This window comes from Bombyx mandarina, chromosome 18 (assembly GCF_030267445.1).
Source record: "Bombyx mandarina strain Sakado chromosome 18, ASM3026744v2".
Taxonomy (NCBI): domain Eukaryota; kingdom Metazoa; phylum Arthropoda; class Insecta; order Lepidoptera; family Bombycidae; genus Bombyx; species Bombyx mandarina.
The window spans coordinates 9,214,744-9,227,918 of NC_143224.1; the positions used below are offsets into that span (position 1 = coordinate 9,214,744).

A 13,175-nucleotide genomic window follows, 5' to 3' on the forward strand; every position below is an offset into this window, starting at 1 on the left:
ACAGGCTATAACACACAACTACACTCGCGTTAATGAAGTCAAATGTACCGTTAGGGAGCAATACTTTTCTGCCTAACAAATATTCTTTTATCGGGGGTAGGGAGTACGTACAAAATGTCATTACGATCTGTTGAGTAGTCAATTTTTAACATCAGTTAATTTACACGTTTCAATCTACCAATCACAAAACGCTTCTACCACAGAAGAGTTTGCTGTAACTGATTTTCAAATTTTTATTTCATTATGAATAATGAGATTTTACTTCTGAATGATTCAAAATTTTCATCTTACAAAGATAAGATTGGTAAAGTAAGGTTTTTATAGAGAACAGTGGGTAGGTACAAATAATAATCATCATTGAGTTGGATAATGTATTCGAAACGAAAATTTCACTCGTAGGCATTTACTGTTTTGAAATAATAATATATCTTTAATACGGTATAAATAATTTACATTTTATTAGGAACTGGAAACTAAGACTAAATATAAAACGTTACAGCCTCGGTTTTTCAAAAACATCTAAGTTGGTGTCACTAGACATCCACTTTTTTTAAACATGGTGTTTTCAACCCGAGTTCTCGAACGAGATTGCACAATTTTAATAAATAAAAAATATGTATATGTATAATTTAACGTAAATTCTATTGAGCTACTTAAAGTTCATAAAACACAATAAATAAGATTAGGATGAGTTTTGATTGACGCATTATTAGGATGATATAATTTTATTAAAAAAAATATTTCTAAGAATTTATGGCCAGCATATCAATATGAAGAACAAACAGAACATTTCACTTTACATAAATAGAATTTTACTAAACAATGAGAAACCAGCCTACAAACATAGTTCACCTTGGTCAGTACTGTAGCAGCCCTCAATGTGTTCTAATGGACAGACTGACAGATATATTTTTTTGCAGGTAGAACTTTTTAAAAAAAAAACAAACTGGACTCTTATTGTCTTCGAAGGCAACTAACAGGGGGATTGCAACTAAAGTATGTTAGATTGCTTTACTTCTGATCTTATCAATAAAGAAAACGATTTTAAAGATCGAGAAACGAGAAAGAACTCTTTGAATAAATAACATTTTTAGCATGGTGATTATAAACGAAATTTCTTTTGGGCATCAGAGGCTATGATCGCTTTAGTACCTTTAGGGCATTAAATTCATAAATAATCGACGACCAGTAAAAATTAAAAACACAAGTGCTCTTCTCGTGGTCTATGACTTCGTACGTCTTAGATTCGATAGAGTCGAACCATGGTACAACTTATTGGGAGCTCACGGAATGTTTATGTCATGGTATCATCAACGTGGAACAGCTGACGTGACTAGTGGCTCTACACAAATGACTTTGTTGTTCATCATGAAAAGTAATCGGTCAACCCAGTATCGACAGTGTGTAAACTACATAATCATTAGTCTTTCATCATTCTTGGAACTCAGTAGAATCATTATTTTGTACTGTTTCTTGTTGTAAATTGAGCATGATTGACATATTAGGTTTAATCAAAGTTTAATGGGTATATTCCTAAATATCTATTATATATTTATTGGGTATATCCATTATTTTATATTCCCACATGCACTGGCATCATCTACAGAGGGCAATGTATGGTCTAATTATATATTGTATACGTCACTGATTACAAGACTGAAGATGACGTATGACCGTGAAGTGGAGACTGACAGCTCAGTGCATTCAAACTTGTCATTTTGTGATTTTGAGCTATACAATTACAAATAAAAATTTACATTTTCGCAATTATGCTTAAAGGCTTTAGAATACAATCACTTTGTTTGCTTTGGCGTACGCCTATTGATATGGATAGAGCATAGCCACAGCGGGATCTTCTGTTTCAAAGGTGATGAGTACATCTTTGAATTTGTCTAGAAGCTGCATTAGCTGTGAACGACTGACGTTCTCCATAAACATGATCTCTTCTAAATGCTGCTCGCCGCGGAAATAGCCTGAAAACAAAATATTATACTAAAAAATATAAAAATATAACAAAATATTAAACAGCTGATGCTTTTTTTTTTTTTATTCCTACCTAAGCTGATAGCCTTGAGAGGCTATGTCAGCGTAACCGTGGCTAGTAGGTGAGCTCACGAGGCTCAAACCTGACGACGATGCTAACACGAACCCTAGCAAGAGCCGTGCTTCGCAGAATCTACCACCGGATCGGAAACGCGACCCACTGAGAAGATCCGGCGAGAAACTCAGTGGGCTGTGTCTGAGAGTTAATTTACTCGTCGAGCCCTTCGTCGCAAGCGACGGACGACGAAAGCGGTGACCGGAAGCTGATGCAATGAGCACTATTACATTCTAATTGAAGGTAGATAAAGCTCGTTTATGATTTTTTTTTAATTGTGCATCCTAAATTTGATATTCTAATGTATTGTATTTTATTATAACTATACAAAATAAATCATAATGTGATAATGTTTACTTTTGATTATTTGCGTAATTACAGATTGTACGAGGTACTGCCCACATAGGTCAGTACTCACACTATACTTGTTTCAGTAGCGAAGCAGTAATGCGTTTCGGTTTGAAGGGTGAGACAACTGACAATCTACATGTGCTCGGCGCGAGTTCTTTAATTATATGTAATAAATAAAACTGATTCGACTGTTAGAGTTGTTTTACATTATCTGTATCGCACGTCGGTTGTTTTATGCCAGGAACTTTTATCAAACAGGTTTCATCACTTAGCTCTACCCTTGACATTGTTGACGTCCATGGGCGACGATAACCACTCACCTGGGCCGTATGTTTGCTTAAATGGGCAGAAAAAAAAATGAATAAGCAACAAGTGCATATTCGCGTATATATTTTTTTGTTATTGCTTAGATGGGTGGACGGGCTCACAGACCACTTGGTGTTAAGTGGTTACTGGAGCCCATAGACATCTTCAACGTAAATGCGCCACCCACCTTGAGATATGAGTTCTAAGTTCTCAGTATAGTTACAACGGCTGCCCCGCCCTTCAAACCGAAACGCATTACTGCTTCACGACAGAAATAGGCAGGGTGGTGGTACCTACCCGTGCGGACTCACAAGAGTTCCTACCACCAGTAAATAAACCATATAACGTTAAGCGTCAGTAAGGTTTCTGAAATGTTATGATAACCTTTCTTATGTAGCTGGGCTAGCAGCAGTAAGTCGTCAGTGTTGTTCGAGGCGGGAATGTGGGACAATACGGTTCGCTCCTCTGCCGTGAACGTGTGCAGTAGGGACTCGGTGGACTCCGGCTCGGCGGGCGCTCGGCACGCGTCGGTGACGTCACAGCTGGCCGACCCGCCCCACACCGTCGGCGGCTGGAAACTGGGAAACATTGCTTTTATTTCTATACTGAGCCGGTGCGGGAAGCTCACAGTTCATCTAGTGTTAAGTGGTTACCGTGACGCATAAAGATCAAAAAAGTAAATACTATCACTTGAGATATAAGTTTTAGGTCTCAGTTCTATAGTACAACTCCGTCCCACCCGTCGGGCGGGCTTACAAGACGCAGAAGAGAAGATTCTTTGTTTGGCACGCAGGCCTCTTACGTTGCGCGATGCACCGGTGTTCGAATCTCAGACGGGTACTAATTTTTGTAACGAAACACGTACTCAACAAAAGTTCACGGTTGACTTCCACAGTGAAGGAACAACATCGTGTAATAAAAATGAAACCCGCAAAATTATAATTTGCGTAATAACTGGTGGTAGGACCTCTTGTGAGTCCGCGCGGGTGGGTACCACCGCCCTGGCTATTTCTGCCGTGAAACAGTAATGCGTTTCGGTTTGAAGGGTGGGGCAGACGTTGTAATTATACTTGAGACCTTAGAACTTACATCTAAATTAGGTGCATTTACATTGTGGATATCTATAGGCTCCAGTACCCACTTAACACCAGGTGGGCTGTGAGATCGTCAACCCATATAAGCAATTAAAAAAAAAAAGTAGCTCATGAAGTCGGTTACTAATCTATGATTTAATAATTAAAGATAGCTAACCTCATTTCGCTTTGCAGTTTCAAATTTAAAGAAACCCCGTCCTTCTTTTCCGATCCGTTCGTCAAGCCGTTCGTTTTGGTGCGCGGCGAAACGTCCTGGTCGCTCTCGAACCGGTCCTCGTCGCTGCTCGTGTTGTTGGCGGCGTTGTCGTTGTCCTTGAGCGACAAATCCGACAGTCTCGAAGGTAGGCCTTTCGATTTATCATCGGAAGTGACGGTTTCGCCATTGGAGAGTTCAGCGTGACTAGCGTCGTTGCCGTTCGCCTCTATACTATTACCGGCCGTGCCGTTTATGTTGTTGGAGATGCCGCTGTCCACAGAGTTGCCGTGTTTCTTTTGTTTATCAATTTGATTATCGTAATCGCAACCGTTCGTCTTGATTCCGTCGACAACGTCGATGCCGTCGTCGAACGAATGATTCGCCGAATCATTTTCGTGAAATTTCTCGTGTTTCTTTCGATCCGAATCGATTATTATTGGTCTGGTGTGAGAGAAATCCGTTTGATTGAGATTGTTTTCGGTGGGGTAGTCTTCGTCCGAATCGGGGAATATCGTGTTGTCCCTGGGCTCGACGGGCTCAGGTACGTTGAGTTGCATTTGGTTCAGCGAGGAGAACGACACGCTGCACGATCTGTTATATATGTCGTGCTTTTCGCAGTAATACTCTTTGCCGTCTGAAAAGTAAAGTGTCAAGTTTCAAAATTTATTATAGTACTATAAATTTTGTTAAAACATTCAAAAAAATGTATTTGTTTTTGTAAATCATTGTTTATTTTTACATCATATAAAGATATCGTATTCTATAAATCCTTTGATAACTATCTTAACTATCCAATTTAGAAAAGAATATAAAAGTTTGTTTGATAAATGTTTAAGTGTACCTCACTCTAAATCGCTGACTTAACGTTCTGCAAGGCTGTTCATTCAAAAGTCATAAGATTTTAATGAAATTATATTATATGTTTTAAGCATAGCTTTATGCATAGTTTAAGTTTTTAAGTATAGTTTTAATCATTTAATGTTGAACTGTTACTATGCTAGATGCCACATATAACCTATAAGGCAAAGACCTATTTCAATGATAATCAAATGGTATATTTTTTATTTAATATGCAATCACTATTCTTCGATATTTGGGTTTTGTACTTTACTAAATAAAATTTAAAACTAAGTTTTTTCACTTCAACTTTTTTTCACTACCAAATGCATTAACTCATAAGTAGCTAATCGTTGTGTATCTATGGCTACCTAAATGAGGTCACACCTAATAAAGATGCGTTCAGTCCGGTCTCCACAAATGTTTCTGGCAAAGTTTTTTTTTATTGCTTAGATGGGTGGACGAGCTCACAGCCCACCTGGTATTAAGTGGTTATTGGAGCCCATAGACATTTACAACGTAAATTCGCCACCCACCTTCAGATATAAGTTCTAAGGTCTCAAACCGAAACGCATTACTGCTTCACGGCAGAAATAGGCGAGGTGATGGTACCTAACTGTGCGGACTCCTACCACCAGGAGCTTCATTTACAGTTCAATTAAATTTTAAATATTGATTGTTGGCTACGAGGTTCAATTTAAGGCATAAAAACATTGTTGACCTGCATCACGTCCCCAATGCGGCGAATTGAACTGCACGTACGTATGAAGCTGCAGCAAAAGTCTGCGTTGCAACAGCCACGCCACGCAGCGGGCCAGCCGCGCCGAGCCCCCGCACCCGCCGCCCGCGCTCCGCGATATGTACCACAGCGGAGCCGGCAGAGAAAACTCACTGAGCATCTGCAAATACAGAAATAACGTAAATAAAATAACTAAACACAGATATTTTTTAAATGTAATAATAATAGTAGGTAATTAATTGGTAGGCAGCGGCTTGGCTCTGTCCCTGACATTGCTAAAGTTCATGGCCGACGTTTACCACTCACAATCAAACAGACAAAGAGCCAACAACTTGTTCATCACACAATGCTTGCCCGATGTGGGAATAGAACCCACGACCCTCAGCGCAACAGTCAGGACCACTAACCACTGCACCACCGAGTCAGTCAGTTATTAACTTTCTTTCGTTTTGGTAGCAATTGTCGAGGTTTATTGACATTACTATTTTTTTTTGGATTTGTTTTTAAAATGCCATTTAAAAATTAAAATTAATCGAAAATCTTGTCTGTGATTATTGTCAAATTTCATCATCATAGGGTGAGCAAACATAAGTAAGTTTCTATTATACACTTTTTTTTGTGATACTTTAATTCCTTTATAAATTAAATTGCGTAAAGAAAATAATGAATGTCTCATACTTGTAATAAACACAACCCAGGAAACTCCTTGGCGAATTCATCGACAAGAGGTGAATGTATGTGAATATTCGCGCCCGGGGCCACAACGTATACATTCCCTTCGCACAATGGATAGATCACCGTCGCTTTAGCCCAATATACTAAATGTCCAGTTAGTTGAGAGACCTAGAATAATTCGAAAAACATTTTACACAATTAAACCTGAAACGAAATATTATTGTCGCTCATAGAGCTAGCTTAACTTGGTTTACTTTTTTATTTAAAGATTGGTATTCACTGTCCCTTTAAATACTACAAAAATATTATTTTAGGGTACAGAACAGTTTAAAAAATTTAATTTAAAGTTTTAATATGTAAGTGATAGAGATTGAAGTGAAGAGTTCTAAAAGGTAATTAATTTTGGTTTTTTATTTTTGTTCAGGTATGATGGGCATCGATTTTATGACCCACTCGATACTGAGTAGTCGTCACTGTCGCTCATGGACATCAGCAGCGGTACAGAGACCACCAAGCCATTGCCGACCAGCCAGGATTATATTTAAGCCTTGAAGAAGGCTGTATCATATCACTATGTAATTATCATTTTTTACCAATCACTTTGCTTTTAAGTACTCAAAACACGAACCGCTAATTGTGCTTATGCATGCTGTTATATCAATTATAATTATTTTACTCCGAGAGTATTCATTGAAACATACAAATGACATGTACACAATATGTATGTTAATTACTAGATAAGACTAGTTTAGTTCGAGTAAATAGTCACAGAGCCCTGTTATTACTTATACACTATTGATTTGATTATTAATTATAAAATAATGAGAAATTTAGCTCATATTTAATTTCTTAAATCGGTTGCTTTTTAGACTTCCCTTTTAATCTAAAAGAAAAAGAAGAAGAAAAACAATAAAATTTTGACTTATTTATGGATTTATACTGTTTATACCTGTTTGAATGTCAGATCCGCTTCTATGGCCAGTGTTTGAAGACTTTTTAGAGGGCTATATAGTTTAATAAGTCGCAGCAATGCAGAGCTGCCATCCAGTGGTATCGACGCCAACAAATCATTTGGATTCACCTTAAAGTAAATTAACAACGTAAATTTTGTTCACGATTGACTTCCACGGTGAAGGAATAACATCGTGTAATAAAAATCAAACCCGCAAAATTATAATTGGCGTAATACTGGTGGTAGGACCTCTTGTGAGTCCGCACGGGTAGGTACCACCGCCCCGCCTATTTCTGCCGTGAAGCAGTAATGCGTTTCGGTTTGAAGGGTGGGGCAGCCGTTGTAACTATACTGAGACCTTAGAACTTATATCTCAAGGTGTGTGGCGCATTTACGTTGTAGATGTCTATGGATTCCAGTAACCACTTAACACCAGGTGGGCTGTGAGCTCGTCCACACGTCTAGGTAATAAACAAAATAAAAAAAAGGATACAGTTCTTATATTAGAAACGTCAAATGTAGTAACGGAAAACATTATTGAGAAGAGTATTAAGCGGTAGGCAGCGGCTTGGTTTCTGCCCCTGGCATTACTAAATTCCATGGGCGACGGTAACCGCTCACCATCAGGTGGTCCGTATGCCCGTCTGCCTACAAGGGCAATAAAATAAATAAAAAACTTGTTTACTACTATTTTGATGATATTCTCATTTTAATTTGTCGAAGTCACTTTTCTTTTATGTTTAAAATTTTCAATATTCATAAACACTAAAAAAGTTGTATGTACATTTGATTACTTACAAGTAGTAGCATGCCGTGGTATGGCCTCAGTTTTTGCAAACATTTGTCTATTGTTTCCGGTTCTATTATTAATCCTCTATTGTGAATTTGATGGGCTTTGTGCGGCAAACAGAAGGATAGAAGCACCCATTTATTTACACGGACTTGAACTATGCCTGAAAATTAAAGCAAAAGATAATTTCACATCTAAATCTAGTTTTTGTATTTAAGCCAATGGAACTAGCTTCCTCTTCAAGAGTTACAGTTATCAGAATCACTTGTTACTAGGTATGATGCCGTCGTGACTTTAAGGGAAAAGACGTCCAGTGTACCTATATAGTGCGACTCAACCATTACGGTGAACCATTGAAGTCGTCGTGGCCTAAAGGATAAGACGTCCGGTGCATTCGTGTTGAAGCGATGCACCGGTGTTCGAATCCCGCAGGCGGGTACCAATTTTTCTAATGAAATATGTACTCAACAAATGTTCACGATTGACTTCCACGGTGAAGGAATAACATCGTGTAATAAAAATCAAACCCGCAAAATTATAATTTGCGTAATTACTGGTGGTAGGACCTCTTGTGAGTCCGCGCGGATAGGTACCACCGCCCTGCTTATTTCTGCCGTGAAGCAGTAATGCGTTTCGGTTTGAAGGGTGGGGTAGCCGTTGTACTATACTGAGATTTTAGAACTTGTATCTCAAGATGGGTGGCGCGTCTACGTTGTAGATGTCTATGGGCTCCAGTAACCACTTAACATCAGGTGGGCTGTGAGCTCGTCCACCCATCTACGCAATAAAAAAAAAAAAAAAAAAAAAACGGTGTGCAAATTACAAAGACAGATATTAATTGTTGTAATACGCACATAACATGTTCTGATGAGTCTGTGCGGTTACCAGCACCTTGCTTTTATCTGCTGCAAAGCCGTAATTAATTTCGGTACGAAGAGGAGACCACCTGTTATATTATACATATAGTCGAGACATGTCTCATATCTTTAAAGCGATGGCATCTCAAATATCTCAAGGGCAGCATTCAGACTGTGAAGTTTTTCAATTCCAGTAACCACTTAATACCATGTAGGCCTAGTACAAAAGTTTATTGTACTAGGCCCACCAGTAAAATTTAGTCTAGATATGTTATATTTTAAGAAAAGTATTTAACCTGTGCTACTTAGTTCCTCAAAGACAGACTTCATGGACCTAGCTAAGGAACTCCTTTGTAATATTAAGTGGTAGGCAGACATTGGGCCTCCCTCAAGGCCATTATCTACACTATATGTTGTAGAACTAACAGAATGTCGGAGATTCTCTTCCTCTTCTTCATTATCACCATTAATTTCACTGTCGTTCCTCTCATTCACTTCATCATGAGCAGCTAGCTGTAAAAATATGAAAAAATAATAATTTTTATAGCTTAGGTTGGTGGACGAGCTTACAGCCCACCTGGTGTTTAGTGGTTACAAGAACCCATAGACATCTACAACGTAAATGCGCCACCCACTTTGAGATATAAGTCCTAAGGTCTCAAGTATAGTTAAAACGGCGGCCCCACCCTTCAAACCGAAATGCATTACTGCTTCACGGCAGGAATAGACAGGGTGGTGGTACCTCCTCATGCGGACTCAAGATGTCCTACCACCAGTAATTACGCAAATTATAATTTTACCGGTTTTCATTTTTATTACACAATGTTATTCCTTCCCTGTAGTAGTCAATCGTGAACATTTGATACGTACGTATTTCAATAGAAAAATTGGTACTTGCCTGCGGTATTCGAAAACCATCTTATCCTTTAGGCCATGACAATTTCAAAAATGTAACAAAACAAAATCTTTTTTGTCTCCACTATGTCGGGCCAGCAATCAGCAAATTCTAATAGCCCTCATCTCGACACTCATTCTGTTCCTCTCTCTCTCTCTCTCTCTCTCTCATATTGTCCATTCACACACTCCATTCATGTCTTCTTCGTTCGACCTCTTCCCCCACTACCATTTCCATACATCTCCTAGTCACGTGAATTTCCTCTCTAGGCATCAAAACAACAAAACAAAATATTCAAAACACATTTTCCTGTTTTAGTTTATACTACTTTTGATTCCTAAAAAGTACATTTAATTTTATAATTATTTACCATAATTTTCATTTCTTCTGTTAAATATGAACATCTTTTTTCTTCATGTCTCAGTGCTTTACCCAGCCTTTTACTCAAATCATAGTAACATTTTACTGTAATTTAAACACACAATTAATTATTTACAAAAGTATTTTAGAAGTGTTTTACAAAATGATTATGATGAAATCTACATTCTATTCTGTTTTTACCCTCGCTTCGCTTCGGAAACATTAAAACACACATGAAACAAAAAAAAAAAAAAAAGTAGCCTATGTTCATCAGGGACAATGTCGGCTTCTAATGGAAAAAGAATTTTTCAAATCGGTCCAGTAGTTTCGGAGCCTATTCGAAACAAACAAACAAACAAATCTTTCCTCTTTATAATATTATATTAGTATATTAGTATAGAGTATAGATAAAATGTACATTTTCTGGCAGCATTCTGGCCATGCAATTCTTATAATAAGCATATTTAGAAGTCTTGCTACAGTAATATTAAAGTACAATTAAAATTTAGCCAATAGCCAGAATGCCTACTTTCCATAAAGTTATGACTAACTAATTTCATTCAATTATTTGCATTAAAAAATAATACATTGCATTTGTAACTTGTATCAATCTTAAACTGTACTTACCTATAGAATGACTAGCAGAGGCTTGTAAAGCAAAAACTATATTTATGAGAATCATAGCAGCAGTATCATCTTTATTTGCTCGGTAGGGCAGCAATGTTGGATGACCAACAAACCTCACATCATTGACTTTTAATTCAAATTTCTTGTTACATAATTCTGCTTTTACAGCAAACAGTGTTGAAAGCATTTCATCAGTAAAACCACTTAGTTGACCTGTTAAATCATATTTTGCCTGAATGGATTTGAAAGAGTAATAAAACCAACCCAATACCTTCTATTGTGATTGCCTCCCTGATAAAGACCATGTTGTTTCAATGGTTAGTAACCCTTGTTGCCATACCACATGGTACACCAGGAGTTGATTCCCAAACAACCTTCTTTAGTGTTCCAATCTAGGTATAATTGATTTGATAACATGACCCAGGATAAAAGTTTCGTACACTTTGTTACTATATTTCCACACTTAGTTTAAAAAAAATTGAGAGTATAAAATTGTATGACCATATACATCATCCTTATATACTTGTTTAATACTAATGTTTATTTATGTAAACTAGCCGTACTCATCTGCTTCGCTGGGTATTTAAAATTAACATTATTATTTATTGTCATTATAATTAGGGAGTCCAAGACTCATAAATATTAGCCTATTCATTAAGTACATCTATTTTCTACATGGATACTAAGTTTCAAGTCAATCGGATGCATGGTTCAGTAGTTATAATGGAAAATCCATAAAAACCACTAGATTTATATAATATAAGTATAGCTGATATCTTTATTACCTTTCTATTTCCCTTTTGTTTCCTTTTCATTAATGTTAATGAATTTTGCAATACATGTTAATTGAAGTCTTCTTATATTCACATAATGTATTAGTTAGGGTACTTGTTCTCTTTTTAATAAAAAGTATTGCTAATTGATTGTTGTATAAAAACAGACACACAGTGAACTGACGTGTTACCCAACATGTGACCTTATGTTCATCAATAAAATTATAAAACATATTAATTACTAACTATATTGTGGTGTATTTGTACTATTTGCATTTACAGAGTTGTTATTTAAAAAGACTTAGTAACAAACATACATTTCTCAATTGAAATCAATACAAAATATCCATGTCGTAATTAGATAAAACAGCAATACTTATCCATTACCTTACCTGTTTCAAGTTAAAATCACAAACAAGGTTATGATCCAAATGAAAACGACAAGAAATCAAAAGCAATGAAAACGCTTACTACTAGTTACACAATCCCATAAGCAAATTAATATGAACAGAGGCAGGTGATGTAGCAAACTCATTAAAATCACATGTTTATTACTCAACAACGTAATAAGTGCAAAGGTGTCAGTATGCAAAACCAATTCAATATTTCACTGATTGTGAGGGAGATATTAATGTAAGAAATAAAAACTAACATTATTAGTCATTACACAATGTGGCTAGCATTAGCTAATCTATTTTACAAAATATATTTTGTTATGGGTATATACAATGAAATAATTTTCTGATGTAAAATAATTATTATAGAAAAGTAACTAATGAACAATTATCTATGTACTGTGCATAATAATATACAGCTGTCTTTGGTGCAGTTTGACTGCTGGTGTTTAAACAACAAATATCTTCAACATAATTGTAAACATAACAAGATCTACTTTTATGTTTACATTCAATTGAGGTCATGATAAAATAAGCAAAATTATTGGTGTAAAAATGAAAAATGGTTTATTAGAAGAGAGTGAAGAGAAAGAAGCTTGTACCAGTTACAGATATTGATGCTGTAGATGGATATTTTATTCATGTATTTGGAAGGACCTCACCTTTGCAAATATTCGACGTTTGAGATTGTGAATTCTGGAGTAAATCCTCTGTTGAAGTAATTGCGTAAGGGTTGTGTCTGCCACATCTCTTCTGTTTATTCTCACCTTTATGTTCGATCGTGTATGGATATCTAAACAAAAGCCTATCGCCCTTGCTGTCAGATTTCACAAAAAATATGTTTAATGGATTAACTTCCATGATTTTAGTATTGCGTCAAACCCAAATACACGTTTTCAATCTGCTTTAAATGATTACTTTATTTCATTGTGCTGTGAATAATAACAATTAAAAGTGTATGAAATAGTTTCACCGCAGTCATTGTTACTGTTCTTTAGCACACAGCGACAAAGAGTAAATAATTTCTTAGTTAATATTTTACTATAAATTAATGGTAAATAACAGAGTATCGTTTATAAACACAGTCTAATTTACTAATTTCGGTAAACAGATAAGTACTAGGCATAGACTACAATACTCTTTGCTTTTTAAAGACTTTATGGCCTGATAATAAGACTTTTAAGTCAAATCTAATTTGTTCTTATTTTTTCTTATACTAAAAATAAAATA

At 36.3% G+C, this 13,175-nt stretch overlaps 1 protein-coding gene across 2 annotated transcripts; it reads right to left on the reverse strand.

Annotated features, from left to right (window-relative positions):
• Nucleotides 1-357: 357 nt before the first annotated feature.
• Nucleotides 358-13,080, reverse strand: Nprl3 (GATOR complex protein Nprl3). 2 transcript variants are annotated; one of them, XM_089734673.1, is made up of 11 exons: nt 12,713-13,080; nt 10,778-10,990; nt 10,161-10,255; nt 9,192-9,408; nt 8,047-8,201; nt 7,246-7,377; nt 6,300-6,464; nt 5,604-5,781; nt 4,007-4,679; nt 3,140-3,333; nt 358-1,973 (listed from the first exon to the last, which is right to left on the reverse strand). In XM_089734673.1, the coding sequence occupies exons 1-11, from the start codon at nt 12,804-12,806 to the stop codon at nt 1,819-1,821; spliced, it is 2,271 nt and encodes a 756-aa protein (XP_089590799.1). In that variant the 5' UTR covers nt 12,807-13,080; the 3' UTR covers nt 358-1,818. The 2 variants fall into 2 exon arrangements, with proteins under 2 accessions (XP_089590799.1, XP_028027386.2); XM_028171585.2 differs by having other exon boundaries at nt 12,608-13,065.
• Between the last annotated feature and the right edge of the window lie 95 nt (nt 13,081-13,175).

Coding starts and splice junctions, on each gene's coding strand:
- Nprl3 (XM_028171585.2), bottom strand. CDS start 12,806: ATGGAAGTTAATCCATTAAACATATTTTTTGTGAAATCTGACAGCAAG. Junction 10,991..12,607: donor AACGTCGAATATTTGCAAAG/GTGAGGTCCTTC, acceptor ATGATTTAACAG/GTCAACTAAGTGGTTTTACT. Junction 5,782..6,299: donor CTGGGTTGTGTTTATTACAA/GTATGAGACATT, acceptor CTGTATTTGCAG/ATGCTCAGTGAGTTTTCTCT.